This window comes from Rhea pennata, chromosome 3 (genome assembly GCF_028389875.1).
Source record: "Rhea pennata isolate bPtePen1 chromosome 3, bPtePen1.pri, whole genome shotgun sequence".
Lineage (NCBI taxonomy): Eukaryota > Metazoa > Chordata > Aves > Rheiformes > Rheidae > Rhea > Rhea pennata.
Genome location: NC_084665.1, coordinates 28,590,121 through 28,607,467, shown reverse-complemented (window position 1 = coordinate 28,607,467; position 17,347 = coordinate 28,590,121). Strand labels below are relative to the sequence as shown.

The 17,347-nt window shown below is 35.7% G+C and overlaps 1 protein-coding gene across 1 annotated transcript in view; it reads right to left on the bottom strand.

Annotated features, from left to right (window-relative positions):
- Window positions 1-17,347, bottom strand: part of MTA3 (metastasis associated 1 family member 3) — a 139,985-nt gene that overhangs the window by 16,685 nt on the left and 105,953 nt on the right. The window contains exons 17-18 of the mRNA XM_062573590.1: window positions 9,627-9,658; window positions 1,672-1,826 (exon numbers count right to left, since the gene is read on the bottom strand). Of these exons, the coding sequence (XP_062429574.1) occupies window positions 1,672-1,826; window positions 9,627-9,658 (187 nt within the window). The remainder of the gene's footprint in view (window positions 1-1,671; window positions 1,827-9,626; window positions 9,659-17,347) is intronic.

The following is a 17,347-nucleotide window of genomic DNA, read 5'->3' as shown; positions in this document are numbered from 1 at the left end:
TTGAGGTCTAACTGCCTTAAGTTCCCCGTGCAAAGACACCTCAAGCGTTGGTCTTTAAACTTCTAATGATCTGGAGCATAGATGGAGGCAGTGCAAGCTCTCACCTTGCTGCCACACCTCAACCCTGGTCAGAAATGGTGACCGTGGCCATGGAGGGGGGAAGGGGGATTTGTGAGAATGGGAACAGACAAGGTTGTCATGCATGAGTGTTTTCCAAAGACCAGATTCATCTCTCATTAATTCAGACACCTAGAATAGAATTCAGACACCCGGTCTAAGCCAGTCATCTGAGCTACATCTGAGATCATGGGGAAAGAGATCCTGAACTCATCCTTTAACAGGCACCTCTCTATATTAACTCTATAAAAACAAACAAAACCCCCCTCCATATTCTTAAAATTCCAAACCAGTGGTTTAGGTTAGCAGCCTCACTTTGAGACAGAACAGCCACTAGGGATTAGTCTGATATTACTAAGCTCTTTGTATAGAGGCTACCGAACAATTCTCAAAATAGTGACTACTGGCAACCTGGGGTAGATGCGAAACACAAGTCTAAGAGCTCATCATCCTTCCAGCAATTTCTCTGAATCTTTGAATTCCTCATTTAAAAGAAAAATAAAGTATCATATTTAATTGGTCTTGAAATATCCACCAAATTTTCACATACTAGTATTTTAACTTCCCTAGAAGCTTTTACCATAAACTGAATGAACTATGGAGCTAAACAAGGAAAATGTGCATATTTATTTATGTTATTTCTCTTCCCTCATTTTATTATTTACGTTTCTGTTCAACCACCAACCTTTTAGGCTCAGGTAATAATCACACAATTGAAGAGCAGGCTGATATTACTTGCCATAATAATCTTCTTGCTTTAAGTTAAGCAAGATTATAAAGGTTTTTAAATAATGTGCCCAGTAACCACAGGTTACATGAACAGACTATAACCTCTTGTCTTAGTCTGAATTTAATCAAGTCAGCCAGGTCTTCACAGATGAGCAAAGGAAAAGAGATGCCTCCGGAAAGCTAGCGACTCTTCTGTGTTATCAAACTCTATTGGGAAAAGCTGGCGTCTATTAAATTCTACCAGTTAATCTCTAAATGAGAGAATGAAAAAGACAATCATCTTAGTTCAAAAAAAAAATATCTATCCTGGAAGAGGTGCTGTCTGCTATATTTTCCTTTATTGTCCACTGTGTGTATATGTGTATCTATATATACGTGTGTGTGTGTGTGTGTGTGTGTATATGTATACACACACACACATGCACACATTTTTTTGTGTATATATATATATATATACACACACACACACATTTTTTAAAAAAATCTGAAAATTTTAGAGTGGAACCTGTGTTTTAGATTCATTTAGCTTTTGCTGAATGATCAGAGAGGCCTTAAAATTTCACTGAATATGATGTACAATCAGTAAGAATTAAAAAGCTCTAATCCTTTTCACAGATAAGTGTCCTGACTGAACAAGTCTTGTTAGGGTATGCTGATAATATTAGTACACAAGAAATGCAAAATTGGGTGTATGTTCTGATGTGCCATTGCTCTTCGTTGTAATGCAATTTCAGGTAATAATGACAAAAACTGTTATTTAAATAGTGGATCAATATCATGTACCCAGTGAAACCTCATTCCCTGCTTAGCTTTCATTTCTCTTACCTGGTCTCTTCTGTAGCTATAAAGAAACCATCATCTGAAGCATCAAGCCAATTTTGCCTCTGCCTCTTGATCACCGGAATGGTGCTTGTCTTAATGGCACTTGCAGTGGCTTGCAAGGCCTTACCATTAGTCATATGAACATGGGGAGCAGCATGCTGAAATCATAACAAAAAATGGGAAAAATATTTGCCTGAGATTGAGCGTAATTCTGTCAACCAAATCTGCTCTTAAGGGCAGCCTACACACAATCATACTAAAAAAAACCAGCTACTTTTCTTCATCAAGTCTCTGAGGGTCAGATAACACCCTCCGATTGTCTGTTGCAGAGAGCGCTGTTTCGTCTCCAGTTCTGAAAGCTCTTTAAAATAACTGTTGCTAATGCCATTCTATACAAAGAGAAATTGAGATACAAAGCAACGCCATGACTAATGCAGGTCTTCAACAAAAATCTCTAGATTTAGAAAAAGAATTCACTTTTCCTGAGTAAATACTTAGTATCCCAACAATGACCTATACCACTTCTTTTTTAATAACTAAAATGATCCACACTTCTCACTTCTTTGGTCCTCACTCTCTCTGGCGTTTTTTTTTTTTTTTTTTTTTTTTATAACCCAAACCAGTATAAGACAAGTGGCCTGGTCCTGCTGCTAACTTAAATGGAAACAGGATGACAAATGTTTATATTACCTCTTTATATTACCTGTCACTATAGTTTTAAGTTCACTCACAAGTCATTTTATACTAGAAATGACTGCAAAACTGCTCTCTTTATTTTAACACAGATAATATTAAACATAACATGATGCATTAATTTTCCACTATACCTTTACCTGGAATAATTGTGCAACAAGATTTAAAGACAGTAAGTACTTTAATCTAATGAGAGAGGCTGCCTTCTGATATATGGAAAGGTAGAGAATAAAAATGTTGTTTTCTATGCAATCTACAGTTTGCATTTTGGAAGCATATCCAGCTATGAATATATTAATTTTGGAAATTAGAGTCTTATTTGACACACAGTCAGTTGCTAGCAGGATTTAGAAATAACACCATTTGATCCAAACAGATATTTTATATTCTAACAATATATAACAATGAGACTTCTGCTTACTTTATCTAACATGGATTCAGCATCATGTTTTCTTAGGAAGAAATATTTGATGAAATAATACCAAGTAGTCTCATTAAAGATAGCATTTTCGTAAAGTTCATTAAACGGGCAGAATTCTGCACATTCACATAAGTAGCCTCCAGTTAGGGCAACAACTGCACTGAGTGAGGAAAGGCTGGTAACATGCACAAAGACTAGCAGAACAGAACTCAGAACTGATCTCTCAAATCATATGATGAGAATACAACAGCTGAAAATAGAAAATAAGGGCTTTGTTTCCCCCCATGAAATTCTGCCACTCATATCCCATGTATTACGTTCACATCACGTTGCAACCCTCAACATACCCTGACCCAGACCACTTGCTCCCTCCAGTAGAAGAAATTTTATACGTTGCAGGAAAAATTTAGTGTTCATTATTTTAACTGAACAAACACTGAGCAAATAACTGAACAATCTCCCCTCTGACTTCTTAGATCTGATGTGAAAACACATACAACAATAGAAAGGGTGACAAGACATCAAATTTAAGTGAGTCACAGATAACTTTCTTAGACCTAAATTACATTCCTTTGTCTCACAGACAAATAAGGTTTATGGTAATTTCAGTTTCTGTTGCACATATTTAGGGCTGTAAATCCTCCACTGCAGTCTCTTTACACATTTGCTTAATTTTTTTCCCCCATGTTTTCATTAAGTGCCTAGACTGCAGTTTGGTTTTGATGGTTTTTTGTGTTGGTTTTGGTGGGGAGGAAGAAAGAAAGGGCATACTAATAGAAGCAATTCAGCTGTTATTTAGAATAACTTCAGGATAAAATACATTGTTTGGATGAAACTAGAAACTCAATTCATACACAGAAAAATCTGTCATAGATCAGATTTTATAGTACCTCCAAACTATTTATTTTTGCCTGGCAATGGACAGTACTATACATTATAGAGAAACTTTCAAGGACCGAAAGGGAAAATTTTTGCTGTGTTTCCCCGTTCAGAAATGCATTTAAATTCTCAAACACAATAGATTTTATCTTTTCCCAGGTTCCTTTTTAATACAACTTTACTCGAGATACAGGCAAGCACAGGCAAAACACATTTAGGAAACGCACAAGGTATGGGAAGTGCATTTCCTGTGGCATGAACCCTGCCACATGAATAGTTGAGCCTCATGGAAAAACGTAGTTGTTTTTTCAGACCCCCTGGCAGAGGCAGATCTCATTACTAGTTCTGAACTTCTGTTTTTTCTACTTTTATTAGACAGAACTTGTTGCAGGCAAGATATAACAGTACAGAAAACAGTGCAAGGGTTACGATATCATCTCATTCCCATTGCATCATATGGATTAGTTTTCCCTTTTTTTCCCTTCTGCCCCAGTCCTTTCAAGTTATTTGAAGAAATTAATTATATTGTATTTAAAGACAAGAGAAAATAAGATAATTATTCTCCAGCGCTAGGGACCACATTGCCTTTAATTTCTATTTAATCAGAACAGTTAAAATTCTTGAGCAATTGAAGAATAGAAAATCAGTTTATCACTTCCTTTCAAAAATATATTTACCTTTTTTTTATAAAAATGAATATGCAATGCCATTGTCATACTAATGTCAACACCCAAAGCAAGCAGACCTTTCATACGAAGTCCTTGTTATATAGTTTGAATACTTTCTAAGCTACCACAGGATCTACCCACTCGATCAGAGAACGTGCATACATACAGAAAGCTACAATAATTTAATCACGTGCAACTCACAGCTGGCATTTTGATTTTGATTGTTTATACTGTTCCTAAGCTAGCTATGCTATCATTTTACAATAAAACTGCTGAGATTAGGATTCCACCTAGCAGTGACAAATCACCGCTGCTTTGTGCCTTGGCGGGAGGCTTATACAGACCTCACCAGCTAGAAGTCAGACAAATCTTTCTCCACACTTCTTGACTCCTTTCTCAGAAGTTTTTCCTCACCTCAACCAATACACATTTTGAAATCTTCTGTATTTATAGGGCATCATTTGTTCCACACCCAAAAGGCATTATGAGAAACCTATTTGTGAGTGCACTTGAAATAGAAACCTCACAAGACTAAGAAACTAAACCCAGGAGTCCTAGTTCAGGTAAAGCTAAAGCTAAATGGGAAGTGGTTACTTAGAGTACGCCCCTGTACCACAACAAGTAACTTCTCTGAAGTTTCTCATGCTTCTCTCATGTTTCTCAGCTTATGCAGTACAAGTTGGCTAGAAAAGCATCTTCACACCAAAACTTGAGTTCAAGTCTCACAAAAAGAAATATCCTGACAATACTTGCTTTAAGGTGTTGTCTATAAATTTAAGGCTGGATGCGAAAACAAAGCACTCACCAGTTTGCTCTACAGCTATGGGAGGGAACACGGAGTTGTTCCGTGGGGTCTTTATGTCACGTGCTACGTCCAATGAAGGACACAAATATTTAAGGCAACACTGAGTTACTTCTTTGAACACTTCTGTGCAGTAAACAGGTCTGCATGAATACATCTGAATACGTGAAACAGAAGCTGAATACATCTTCACCGACTTCTGAGACCAAAGGCAATCTTTTCAAGCCCTTCAACAAGTTTTTCATGAGGAATTTATGAGAAAATTGTTTGTTACAGTGTCTTCACAATTTCCCCTGTCCCCTGCTAAATTATCATTCTTCTACAGGCAATATTCTTGGAAATTTCACTCACAGAAAAGAGTGAAGGACGGATTTTAAGAGTGCCTGCAAGTGGTGCTAATCAAAACTCACCTGTGAGATACCTCAATTTCCCGTTTATACAGACAAAAACTCATTTCCTATTAAGCATGTAAGACATTTCCACTGTTCATTGAATGCAATACTCCCTTTCCAAAAGCTATGTAAGAATGTGTTTGTTAATCTTCTGAAAGCAGCAGCATTAATTCCAGGATAATGAATTGAATTATTTATTTAATTCTAAATAAAGAGCTTTCAATACAAGACACTAGGCCTGAGGTTTTGACGAGCCTGGGAACACACAGGAATCAGTTGCCACTATATATGTCATTCATGTTATAGTGACAGCTACCAGTCCAGCCAAGTTTGAATTCTATTCTGAAGACACCTGCAAAGATACTGCAAACATCTTATATTAAAAGTGACAATGTAAGATATGATCCCCATTAGGAAGAGCACATCAATACAGAATTAACTTTAAGCATTGGTTAAAAGTGTTATTCCAGGGTAAATCTCATATCCTGACCAGATCTTAAGAGGAAATCTAAGCATAAGGTAAACTACTTGTTGCAAAGTCATGGAAGAATCCTGTAAAAATGTTGGAAATGGGACCCAGATCCCAGATCATATTCTAGTTCCCTATCTACAAGTTTTTCAATTTATAATGGCCAAACATTTATGTGTTGAGAATCACTGGTACATTTGCCATCATCTGGAGACTCAAAAAAGATATCCAATCTTGAAATAAAAAATATATAGCACTAAGAGGCATTACATAGGTAAACATTAGCGGGAATATCTATGATGTGATTGAAAAAATGTTAAATTGGATTATCATAAATTTCTATGTAGCCTTGAATTTATGATATCCTGTGTTCTTTCGCATGCTTAAAAAAGAAAAACTACCCCAGCAACTTAGATGAGTAATTTTTTATTTCAGGACTAATCATTTGTCTCATCCTTGAACAAATCAATCAAATCAAAGGGAGCAAAGGAAACTGTCTGTATGGAGAAAGAAAAAAAATCTCTATAAAAAAAATCAGACATGTTCAGATGATTCAATTCATATCAATTTGTTCAGTTTAGCACTGACCCAATTTTACATGGTGTAAAACAAGTCTAGAATTATGTTAAGTTTAGAATGAAGTAATGATTGTTTTGCAACACCTGGGTAGGTATTCTTATTATGCATTAGCTTTATATCTCTAATAAACATTTTGTCTTGTTTTGCTTTATTCATTCATGGAGATTCAAGAAAAATGGAAAAACTACAAAACATGTTTATAGGGGTCTCCAAACCGACTTCAGCACTGCAACAGAAATATTAGACCTCATATGCAGGCAAACGTTTATTTAGGCCATAGAATTTCACTTAAGAAATCTGAAGGCTATTTAAAAAGAATATATATTTTCAAACACTAGAGCATGTACAAGAAACTAAAAATAACCAAATAGTCACAGAATACAGGTATTACTTTTGAATCTACCTCTTGATTACTATCTAACCTTTCATAAAATATGCAGAACAGTTATAATGCTGAAAACCCAAGTCAATGACCTTTCTGTGCAGGGAAAAAAAATATATACTGTTGACTTCCCAAGGCATCTTTGCTAAAATACTACAATGCTTACAGCCTCTATACTTCATGGAAGCTACACAAAACTGCTGGATAAACCATGTCTTTAAAAGCAGCATTTTGAAGTAAATATTTATTGGCAATCCTTACACCAGTAAGTAAAAAAAAAAAAAAAAAAAAAAAAGAGTAACCCAGATATTTATCTACAGAGTAACAGGAAATTTATTTTATCCTTGAAATTTAGAAGACCACATCCTCCCTCCCCTGCCTACCCCAAAACACAGAAACACAGCTAGTTTTTGATTTCTTATGAACAGGAATTTAAAAAAAAATACAATAAAATAAAACAAAAAAAGAAACCATCATTTTCATAGTTTAATACAGAAAAAGAATCATTTGGGATTTAAAAAATAAAGGTAAATTTAATTTTCTCAAAAAACTGTACTTTCTTTTCCAAAGCAAAGTGCACTCTTTTCCTCATTCACTTTGATTTAACCATAAAACTGGTATCTTCAGAGAAAAGATCAGGTTTAATGCCTTACTTATGTTATTTCACCACCTATAAATGCAACTTAAAAGCATTTCAGTTGCTGTGTTCTGATAAGACAAAAGCTATTTCACAACAAAGTAGCCTAGGCAGTATATACTTCTCTCATTCTGTATGACTAAAGATTAACTTTATATCAATTATAATAGCTACCATAGTCAGTCAGAAAAAAGTGGAACTTATTTAAAAGTAATTATTTATTGCAGTACTCATTCAAAAATGGATCTCAACAGTATTGCTTTAACGTGTCTGCACTTTACTGCATTGAATATTCTCATACTATTTCTAATGCACTGAATAATACATATTTTCTGGTTTTACTGATTGATGTAATCTTCCTACTCACAAATGAGTAGGAAATTTTCCATTACACATTCAATCATGTTTTGATTGCAGGGAGGACTGGACATTTTCACACCATCTTAGTAGCACACTTGTTTTTAATTGTATTTTCATTTACTTGAATGCAAAGACAATGATTGCATTTTGCTTTGACTGCAGAACATGAGCACAAGCAGCCTCATTTCCCCATGAGCCATCAGCAGAGGGGTCTGGAAGGGCTCGCAACTAAAGAACCTCAAAAACTCGAGTTATTTAAAAACCTTTCTCACCTCTTCAAATTTTGACACTTTGGTGTGGTGATACACTTGTATGGGGGTGTTGGGAAGGGAAAACATTTCTCTGCATCAGTTTTACAGATATTTAGATACATTAGTGGAAAAGACAGAGTGTCAAAATGGGAGTTATCCTGAAGACTCATGTAGGATTTCTTCTTTATAGTAAAATTAATGGGAAAGAAAACTGAAGAGTCAACTTTTCATCAGTTCAGCATTAAACTCTAGCTCTCTTCCTGACATCAATGCAGAATTGAGAAAATATTGAAAAATAAGTTTTAATCCCTTTCAAATTTTTATAGGATAGAAATATAGTGGAATTACCCTAAGTATCTTATTCTGAAATAGTATAATTTAAACCAAAATCATGGTGAACAAGGATTACATCATATTCAGTAAGAAAAAAAAATCACTTTTTTTCTGCCATGTCTCCACTGCTTTGAAATTTGGTGATCTATGATCCTTAAAAATTTATTACCCATTTGCACGGGATTATTAATAAATACTGATGATGAATTAAATATATTTACCCTTTCCTCCTAGTTGAATCAAGTTCCTGTGTGGGAATTTACACATCCCACAAATACTATGCATGCAAAAGAGGTCATAAATTTGAAGGATACCCTGATATCTACAGAAATGAAAATAAACACAGACTCTAGCCAAGTCACGTGCTGCTGGGTTTTATTGTGGAATTCCAAAATCTGCTCCAAAAATTGGTCTTTTTTCCAGAAGTGGATGCGCCTCCTCCCAAATCTCCACAAGACAGGCACAAATCATTCCTAACCAGAAAGAGGTTTTCCTTATGTAAATTTTAGTTTGGCTTCTAACACGAGTTTGAAACAGAAAGAGAATGACATAATTTCTCACCCTACAAAAACCCAAGAGAGACTCTAAAGCCATTACATTTTTATGTAGAGAAAACTTTTTTTTTTATCTCATTTTTGAAGATGTATCTATCTTTTAATATTTCTCTGCTTCTGAAACCCGAATTATTAAACTGAAAATAAATTTAGAAACCATCTCTACAGGACTTTGACACAAGAAATTACTCAGTGTATGTTTTGAACTCTAACAATGTTCCGAAAGATGTGATACACATAAAATGCAAGAAATTTTATCAACCTTCATTTAACATAACCAAAATCATTCAAGCAACCAATAGCAGGCTTGTAACTGATATTCATGTGCTCAAACCAACAGCACTATGATTTCTTAAGTTATTCAACCTCACGATTTTTCCCCAAGGTTCTCCACGAATTGTGGTGGCAGACAGACTCATTCGGTCTCCACAGTGGAACCATATTGTACAACAACATTGAATACTGCAGTGTGCACTTTGTTTTCAAGAAAGTATCATATCTACAGATAGCTCTATACCTGTAACTCCTCTATACTTACCATTATTGTTCTTGTTGTATGGCTGGAGGATTCTGAAAAACAAAAGAACCACAGTGCATTAGAGTATTGTCTTTATCCTTAAAAACCCTATTTTCTTAGGCTCAGTCTGCAGGCTAAGATGTCAGTGCTCAGTGACAACAATGAGTAGATCAGAACTGCACAGATGGGACAGATTTTTCATGAAATGAACATGAGACTCATCAGTGATCCTGAAAATACGAGCCAGACATAGCATACTCTTAAATGCACTCATTTTCCTTGCTTAATTATCCTCCTCGGCAGAAATATTTCTGAAACAAAGAAATGGAACTAATTCGTATTTCATGTTTCAAGCAGTGGGCTTTATCATTTTGCTTTTAACAGGTGGCATCACTTATCATGGATAATGATTAGCTCTCCTGAAAAAAGTACAAACAATACTGGCATAATTCCATAAATCTCATTTAAAAAAGCTGTATGAAACTAGGCAGCCTTTTTCTGAGAGTTCTGAAATGGCTTCTCATTTTTGAATTGACATAGTAGGCTGAAAAGTATAACATTCAGAAATCTTAATTATACTCTCCTTTATGAGGACAGAAATTAGGAGCCAGTCAACTGAATTTATGTATTTATATAAAACTGCAGAGAAATTATGACCAGGCCAATAGCTACCATTGATTTCATCCTGCAGTTTAAATTAAATTAGAAATTTGATTTTATTTTCCAGGACAGATGATGACTCCCCTCTGGCTTTAAAACAGTACATTTGTCACATTACAACTGTGTTCTTTGTTTTTGAAGCAGTATAATTTAATTAACTAAACACTCTCTTATCTAGTTAAAAAAAAATAAAAATAAAAGGAAGAAAATTTGCTGCTGATCCATAAAATGTAAGATGATACCATCAATCTCATAGACCTGTTTGAAAATTCTGGTAAAATATTATCAGCTGTAGTTCACAGAGGTCTTAAGGAACTGACACGTAGTAACATGTAGTAACACTACATGCAGTTCTGAGGAAAACACACAGTTGTGCAAGGGCTAAATCAGCCAAGTCTCCCTTCTGCAACTGAGATACAAGTACAACAATTACAAATAGTTTATTATTACTCCAGTTCCAGATGGTAATCCTTACTGGGATCCCAACTGGCATATAACTGTAACAACAAATGCGGAGTATTCTTTAAGAATTGCATTGAAGAGACCAAAAGGATATGAGACAGAAGAGCTGCACATCTCATCCTGAAGGATGGTAATCACGCTACCAAACGGGTGCTGGTGGCACTTTCTTTTATTCTACAACATTTTGATGGGCCATCCTTACAGGTCTGAAGGTAGAGTTCAACCACAGAGAGAAACAAAGGCAAGCCATTTCAAGCATCCCACGCTACTTAGAAACATCAGTCCCACATTTAGCAACGACTCCAGTATCTAGTTTGCATGTATACTTTCAAAAGTCTTCATCTTTAACAAAATCTCATCAGAAATCAAGACAGGCATCAATAACTTCCATTGAGAAAGGCTCTGTAATGTAAAAACTTACCTATAGCCACTGATCTTTTAGTTGTGAGCTTCTCATGTCCTTGTTTTCCCCACAAAAATAAGCATACATAGAAACACATTTTGTTCACCATTCATCCAGGCAAAATGTAAACTGGCAATGTAATAATAAAATACTATGCCAACCTACCACCTCTTTCCTGCTACCTGAATCTATTTCAATTTTACTCTGTTTATCAGTGAAGAGAAGAGCACAGTAGAGGGAAGAACACTACTGTCTGTTCAATTTGTATTTTCAAATACATTTTTATTACTATAACTTTATGTATTGTTTTGACATCTTAGTCAACAAACATTCAGGGCCTGAAAGTTTCTGAGAAAGCCGGGAGACTGCATTCATGGAAATATACCCATCTAAGTAACTCTTGAGACAAGGATTCATTCCTTTTACAAGCACACCTACCCAGAAAAAAACCTAACTCCAATAGCACAACTGCATTTCCTAAGAGGTCCTCAAATCAAGCAGAATATCAAGTTAAACAAACAGCAGAAAAAATGTTTTCTTCTCCTTTGAAATATACAGACGACACCTTACAGAGCACTTCCAATCATCCCCAAAAGAGGAAACCAAAAAAAAAAAAAAAAAAAAAAGTCACACTTTTTATACTCTCATGCTACAGTAATAATTTCTCCACTCTTATTCAGAGGTGCTATGCATTTGGCATAGATTTATATGCCAAAACTATAAAACCATGCTTAGCCAAGATTGTAATACTGATGCCCCAAAATAATCAGTTCCACAGACAACCGAGTGAAAGGTGGACTGTCTATTTTGGTGGAACCGAGGACTAGAACACCAAACAGAACGTACCTGAATGTTGCTAAATATAACATATTTTCAGGAATATTTTACAGACACTCTTAATGCAATGCTAACAGCCATTAACTCAGTACCAGACTACAAAACTGTTCTCTCTTTACGGCTGATGAAGTGCTAGTGATATGGATTACTCCAGACACAGATAGTTAGACAATATCACTAACAAGAGGTGTTGGTTATCTGATGTTAAGTTACAGCAAACGCATCTTCAGTACTGCCAAGATGTTTAGAAGCTCAGTATCTTGGAGTAATTGATGCATCAATGTCAGAATCTGCCTAATGTTCTCAAATGCTCTTTCTTTGACCTCACAAGAAGAATTAAGTAAACTGTATAATGAAATCCCCTCTCATCAAAAAGTTGCTTTACAGACTACACTGACCAATAAATTGTTTTTTCCTATATACAGGCACTAGGAGACTGTCAAACTTCAAACTATAAAATTATTTAAGGCTAAATCAGAAACACCCCACTGCTAAGGGATGGTGCCAGCTACAGAATTATTTCAACTAGACATACTATTCACTCTGGCATATTTTTTTCATTCCTAAAGAGTTCTTCAAACCAGCACAGAACCCACCTCCTTAATAATATTTAAATCCTATTTCAGCTGTTCATATATTTGCTTTACTTGTGTTATCTTCTCAGCCACTCTGTTGATAGAAAAATTTCTTATCTGGTATTCCTCTTTCTCTTTTGTATGAGCAAGGTCACCAGTTATATTACTGGGTGAAAGCTGCTCTTTTCTAAACCTTCTAGAATAAATGAGCTTGAAGATAATGTCATTTAGACATATGAAAAACAAAGACAGCCATGAAATCGAGGTCTTTAATCTTAGTAACATTTGCAGCTCATCATGGTGAATGAGTCTATAAAGGACCTTTTCATCCAGGAAGGACCAATTTACAAAACAAGTCGAGAAAGGAAGACACTTTCATTATTTATGCTCTGGGTTGTGAATATTTATTTTTTTTAAAAAAAAAAAAAAAAAAAAAAAACAACTTAATTACTTTTTCCTACCAGTTTGTAGCAATGGGACAAGTGACCTTAAGTGTTATTTCAAAAGTATTATTAAAAAATAAATAAATAAAATAATCTTATATTAAGAATGAGTTTGACTTTATTTGGGGAAGACCCTTAGTCTCCCCAAGATTTAAATCTGAAACACTGAAGAAACAAGTTACAGAGAAGAAAAGCAAAAAAGTACGAAAACATACAAATTCTCTCCAAGCATTTTCCCAGATGCTGGACCTTCTCAGTTACAGTGCTTACGTAGCTTTTGAAGGTGGCTTCCATATTATATTACGTAATGAAATCGTTAAGAGATATTTCTCAGCAATCATAGCTTAGAAAAAATAATCAGTTCAGTTGACAGTAATCACACAAGGAAGCACTTTAAGAACGAACTCCAGATCTCGAATCCAGAACATGTAATTCATGAGATAATATGCTACTAACCTTATTATCCAACAGACAATATTCTCTTTCTGCAACTTGTAATTCTTTAAAATAATACCAGGGGAAAGTAATGATTCCAGGAATTAGGTTCTGGTTATCTGCAGTGTGCTTTGTATAATAATTTGATTACAGTGTTCATCTTATTGTTTACTGTTTTAAGAGCTGATTTATTTTGCCAATTATAAAACACACTGTTGCCATAATTTCATGCCTGCGCGTAAGGGGGAGTTCACCACAAAGTTCCCTTTCCTCCATCGGTGAGGACAGCTTGCTCCTTCTACTCCAGCAGCTCTTCCCATGCCCTCCACCTACCAGTTTGGGGAGGGCTACCAGAAGCGTGAGTTGCACTTGTGAATACAGAGATACAATGCTATTTTCTTTTCATAAGCATTCATTTCTCCAGTACAGCAAAAGAGAAGTGACGTATGACACACACCAAGTGGTGTATCAAAGCACGAATATGATTCTAATTTTGTGGCTTTCTGAATCAGATGTAGGCAGAATGTGCCTCAAATCCACAGACACATTTCTGAAAGAAAGGGGGAAAAAATATATTCAATTGCTAGTATACTTTCACCCTTGGAAATAACTCGTTTTTCAGAAAATACTGTAAGCCTGAAAAGTACGGTCATATGGAGATTGTGTCCTGACTTTGGCAGAAAAAAGCAATCACCGTCTCTATTTAAAAACACATATGCACAGAGCACAGTGATGTGATGTGCTAGTGCTTAGGAACAGTTGTTTCTCACAGGAACTCATGGAAACATCCATTTACAGGACTGCTCTTGTCTCAAGTCCTCCTATGCCCAAATTCATTAAAAAAAAAAAAAAAATAAAATAAAAAAAAAAGAAGAAGAAGAAGAAAGAAAAAAGGACACAGATGCTGCTCACCTTTACCTACTGAGAGAATACTCTGCATTTTCGGCAGTCTTCAGACACGAAACAGAAGACTGCTCTTTTATTTGTGATCAAAACATCTAATCTGTGTGAGTAATTATAATGTGAAATCAGCATAGGCAAATGATGACCACACATTTATCATTGCAAGACAGTAAACAACGTTCTCAATTTTAAAACATCATTATCCCAATAAGAAATTCCAGCAAAAAAAAATCTCTTATTTCTCAGGCAATGACAACGAAGATGTTTTTTGATCTTATTAGAAAGGACACATATTAAAAGATTTTCTTCCTTGTTGATTATTTTTTCTTATGAAGTCGTAACACTACTTATATCACTGGGGTTGGAGGAATGCAGACAGAGGTGGAGAGGGGGAGATCGTCAACTCAATGTAAATGAACTGAAGGGAAAAGCATTATTTTATCATGTAAAAATTTAGACAGCAAAAAGATTAGCTTAAGAAATGCAGACATGAGATATAGTCAGACAAGCAGAATTGCCATGTTCCCGGGGCATCTTAGATCTACACGATAGCCAATATTAGCACTTAAACCTTAGGGGTAATTAAGGATCGCATAAATTTCCAGGTACATAATCTGGGCCTGCAAGTTAACATTAGTTCTTCACATCTAGCATCATCATTTATACATCTGCAAAAACAACTGAATACACTGAGCATGGAAATAAAAGCTTTAGAGGATTTTATTTTTTTACTAAATATTTAAAATGATTGCTTCCAATTCAACGCTGAAAATGTATGGATATTGGCTGCTCTTATGCAAGTTCAACTTAAAAGAAATCAGCGGTAAAAAGGTTTTCATGTTCATCTCTTCAGGGCGATGTTTTAATGACTTGGTATAGATCTATGCATGACATGGCTCCTACCATTAAGTATTTCATATGATCATAAAAATACAAGTTTTGAGTCATACATGTTAGGAAAAAAAACCCAAGAGCTATAACTAGCCTTTTCATAGGCCTCTGCTTTCTCAGTGATTTTGACCAAAACATAACAGCAACATCAGTGCCTCCAGACAGACCTACTCCCCTACTCCATGGTCAGATTTCCCTTGACATCAACACACACGTTCCAGAAAAGCAGATCTTTAGCAAAATATTTCAGAACATTTGCTGGCTAAACCAAAGACTAAAATCAGAACATAAATGTCCAAAGCAACTTTCAGTGAAGGAACTGGCTGAAGAGCAACGATACCTAGGTTTTGTTTCACTTTTAGGAAGTGTTACACAAGTCAACATCAATCACACCTTAAGTTTCAGCATGAAAGAAATGGCAGAAGTAGATTCACTTACTTATCACACCTCATTACCTCTCTTTCAGCTATAAATTGCTGGTACATAAAATGAGATTTATTGTCCTTCTAACATACTCCTTCCTTCTAACATACTTTCACATAGGGTTACGTGAAACGAGTTATGATGAACTTACTAGAACTGTTTTTCCCTCTAGAAAATTTTGGGCAAGAGAGTTTCCAGCCTCACTGCTTGTCAGTTAGACTGCTTACATTTTCCTGTGTTTGACAAGGAAGAGTCCCAAATTCCCCACAGGACTGATGGAAGTTGCACATAAGCGTTTCTTCCTTACTCATCTCTTCAGCAACCAATACTAACACTTAGAGAGAGAAGAAAAGAGAGACTGACCAAAATAGTATCGAAGAGAGGAACTACATTTTTTGAGGTCTTTCTTGCTTTGCCTATTGCTCATGCAATTTTTCATCTTGCTGTGTTAAGAGATGTGCTGGTTCCTAGGCAAATGAACCAAAAATTGCTGTCTCGTTCTTAGATACAGCTGCATACATCAATATTTGATTCCCCGAGGAATTGAAATTTGACTGTTTGGGCATCAGGACTGTTGGTTACAGTCTCTTCAGTTTTGAACAACTGGTTTCCCTATTTCTGCATTCACAGAAAATGGTATCATCAAACTCAGAATGATTTCTGTACTTTATTAGTGACATAAATATCCTGGGCTTCCTGGGGATATTTTGGCTCTGATGCATATAAAAGTAAGGAAATGTCTGCCAGCAGATAGAGATTATACTCATGAGAAATACCTTTACTTATCTTTCCAGATATTTTAGAGAAAATTACCATTAGTCATCCTACCAAAGCAATAGTTTGACATGAAACTGAACTACTTGGATGTACTTTTGCCTACAGTTAAGAAACTTGTGGGTAAAAGCAGCTGTTCAGAATAGTTTCAGATACTGTAAAGTAAAAGATCTCATTCAAAATTTCTACAAAGTACTCTATAGTTATACCTGGATTCTCTTATCATCCACTCCAGTCATAAAATAAGATAAATGTAGCATTCTGCCACGCTGTGATTTTCTGAAGACAGAACTTTCACTTCTGAAAGAGACTGTCTTCACTACGGAGAACCATTTAAATAACCTCGTGTTGACTCAAGTATTTTCAGCAGCACGGAAACTCTATCTCAGAGTGGTTAAAAGCATTAGCACGCATATTACAAGAAGACTCACCCTAAATATTGTAATCTTTTCCAGATGGAAGAGAGCTTTCTGGCATTTCTCATTCTACCATACAGAACGCAAGATTTGCTATTATTTGAAAATAGGAGAAAAACACTTTTCTAAAAAGTCTTCTTTGACCAGAAATGATACAAACAATTACATTTTCTACCTGTGAGGAGGGAAATAGCCTTGGCTCAGTCTTTCTCCAGCAAACACCAACGTCCCAGAATAATAGTTATAAGATACGTTGGTTAAGCAGTGCAGCTTGTGGCAGTGCAGCTGCATTTTGTCCAGGTCTATGCCTCTCGCAGGGAACACGCACGCAGCTAGAACTGCACCTCTCAGCCATCGCTGGTTGGTATTCCCAGATCTGTTAACTGCAAGAGATCATGGCACAAACCCACTGTTTCTCAAAAGAAAGGAATGAACTCCCTTCTTAGCACTCTCAAAGGTCAGGCAACAGCAGTTAGGAATGACAGACACCCCTGTGAGTTGCACCAGACTTCAGCTAGAG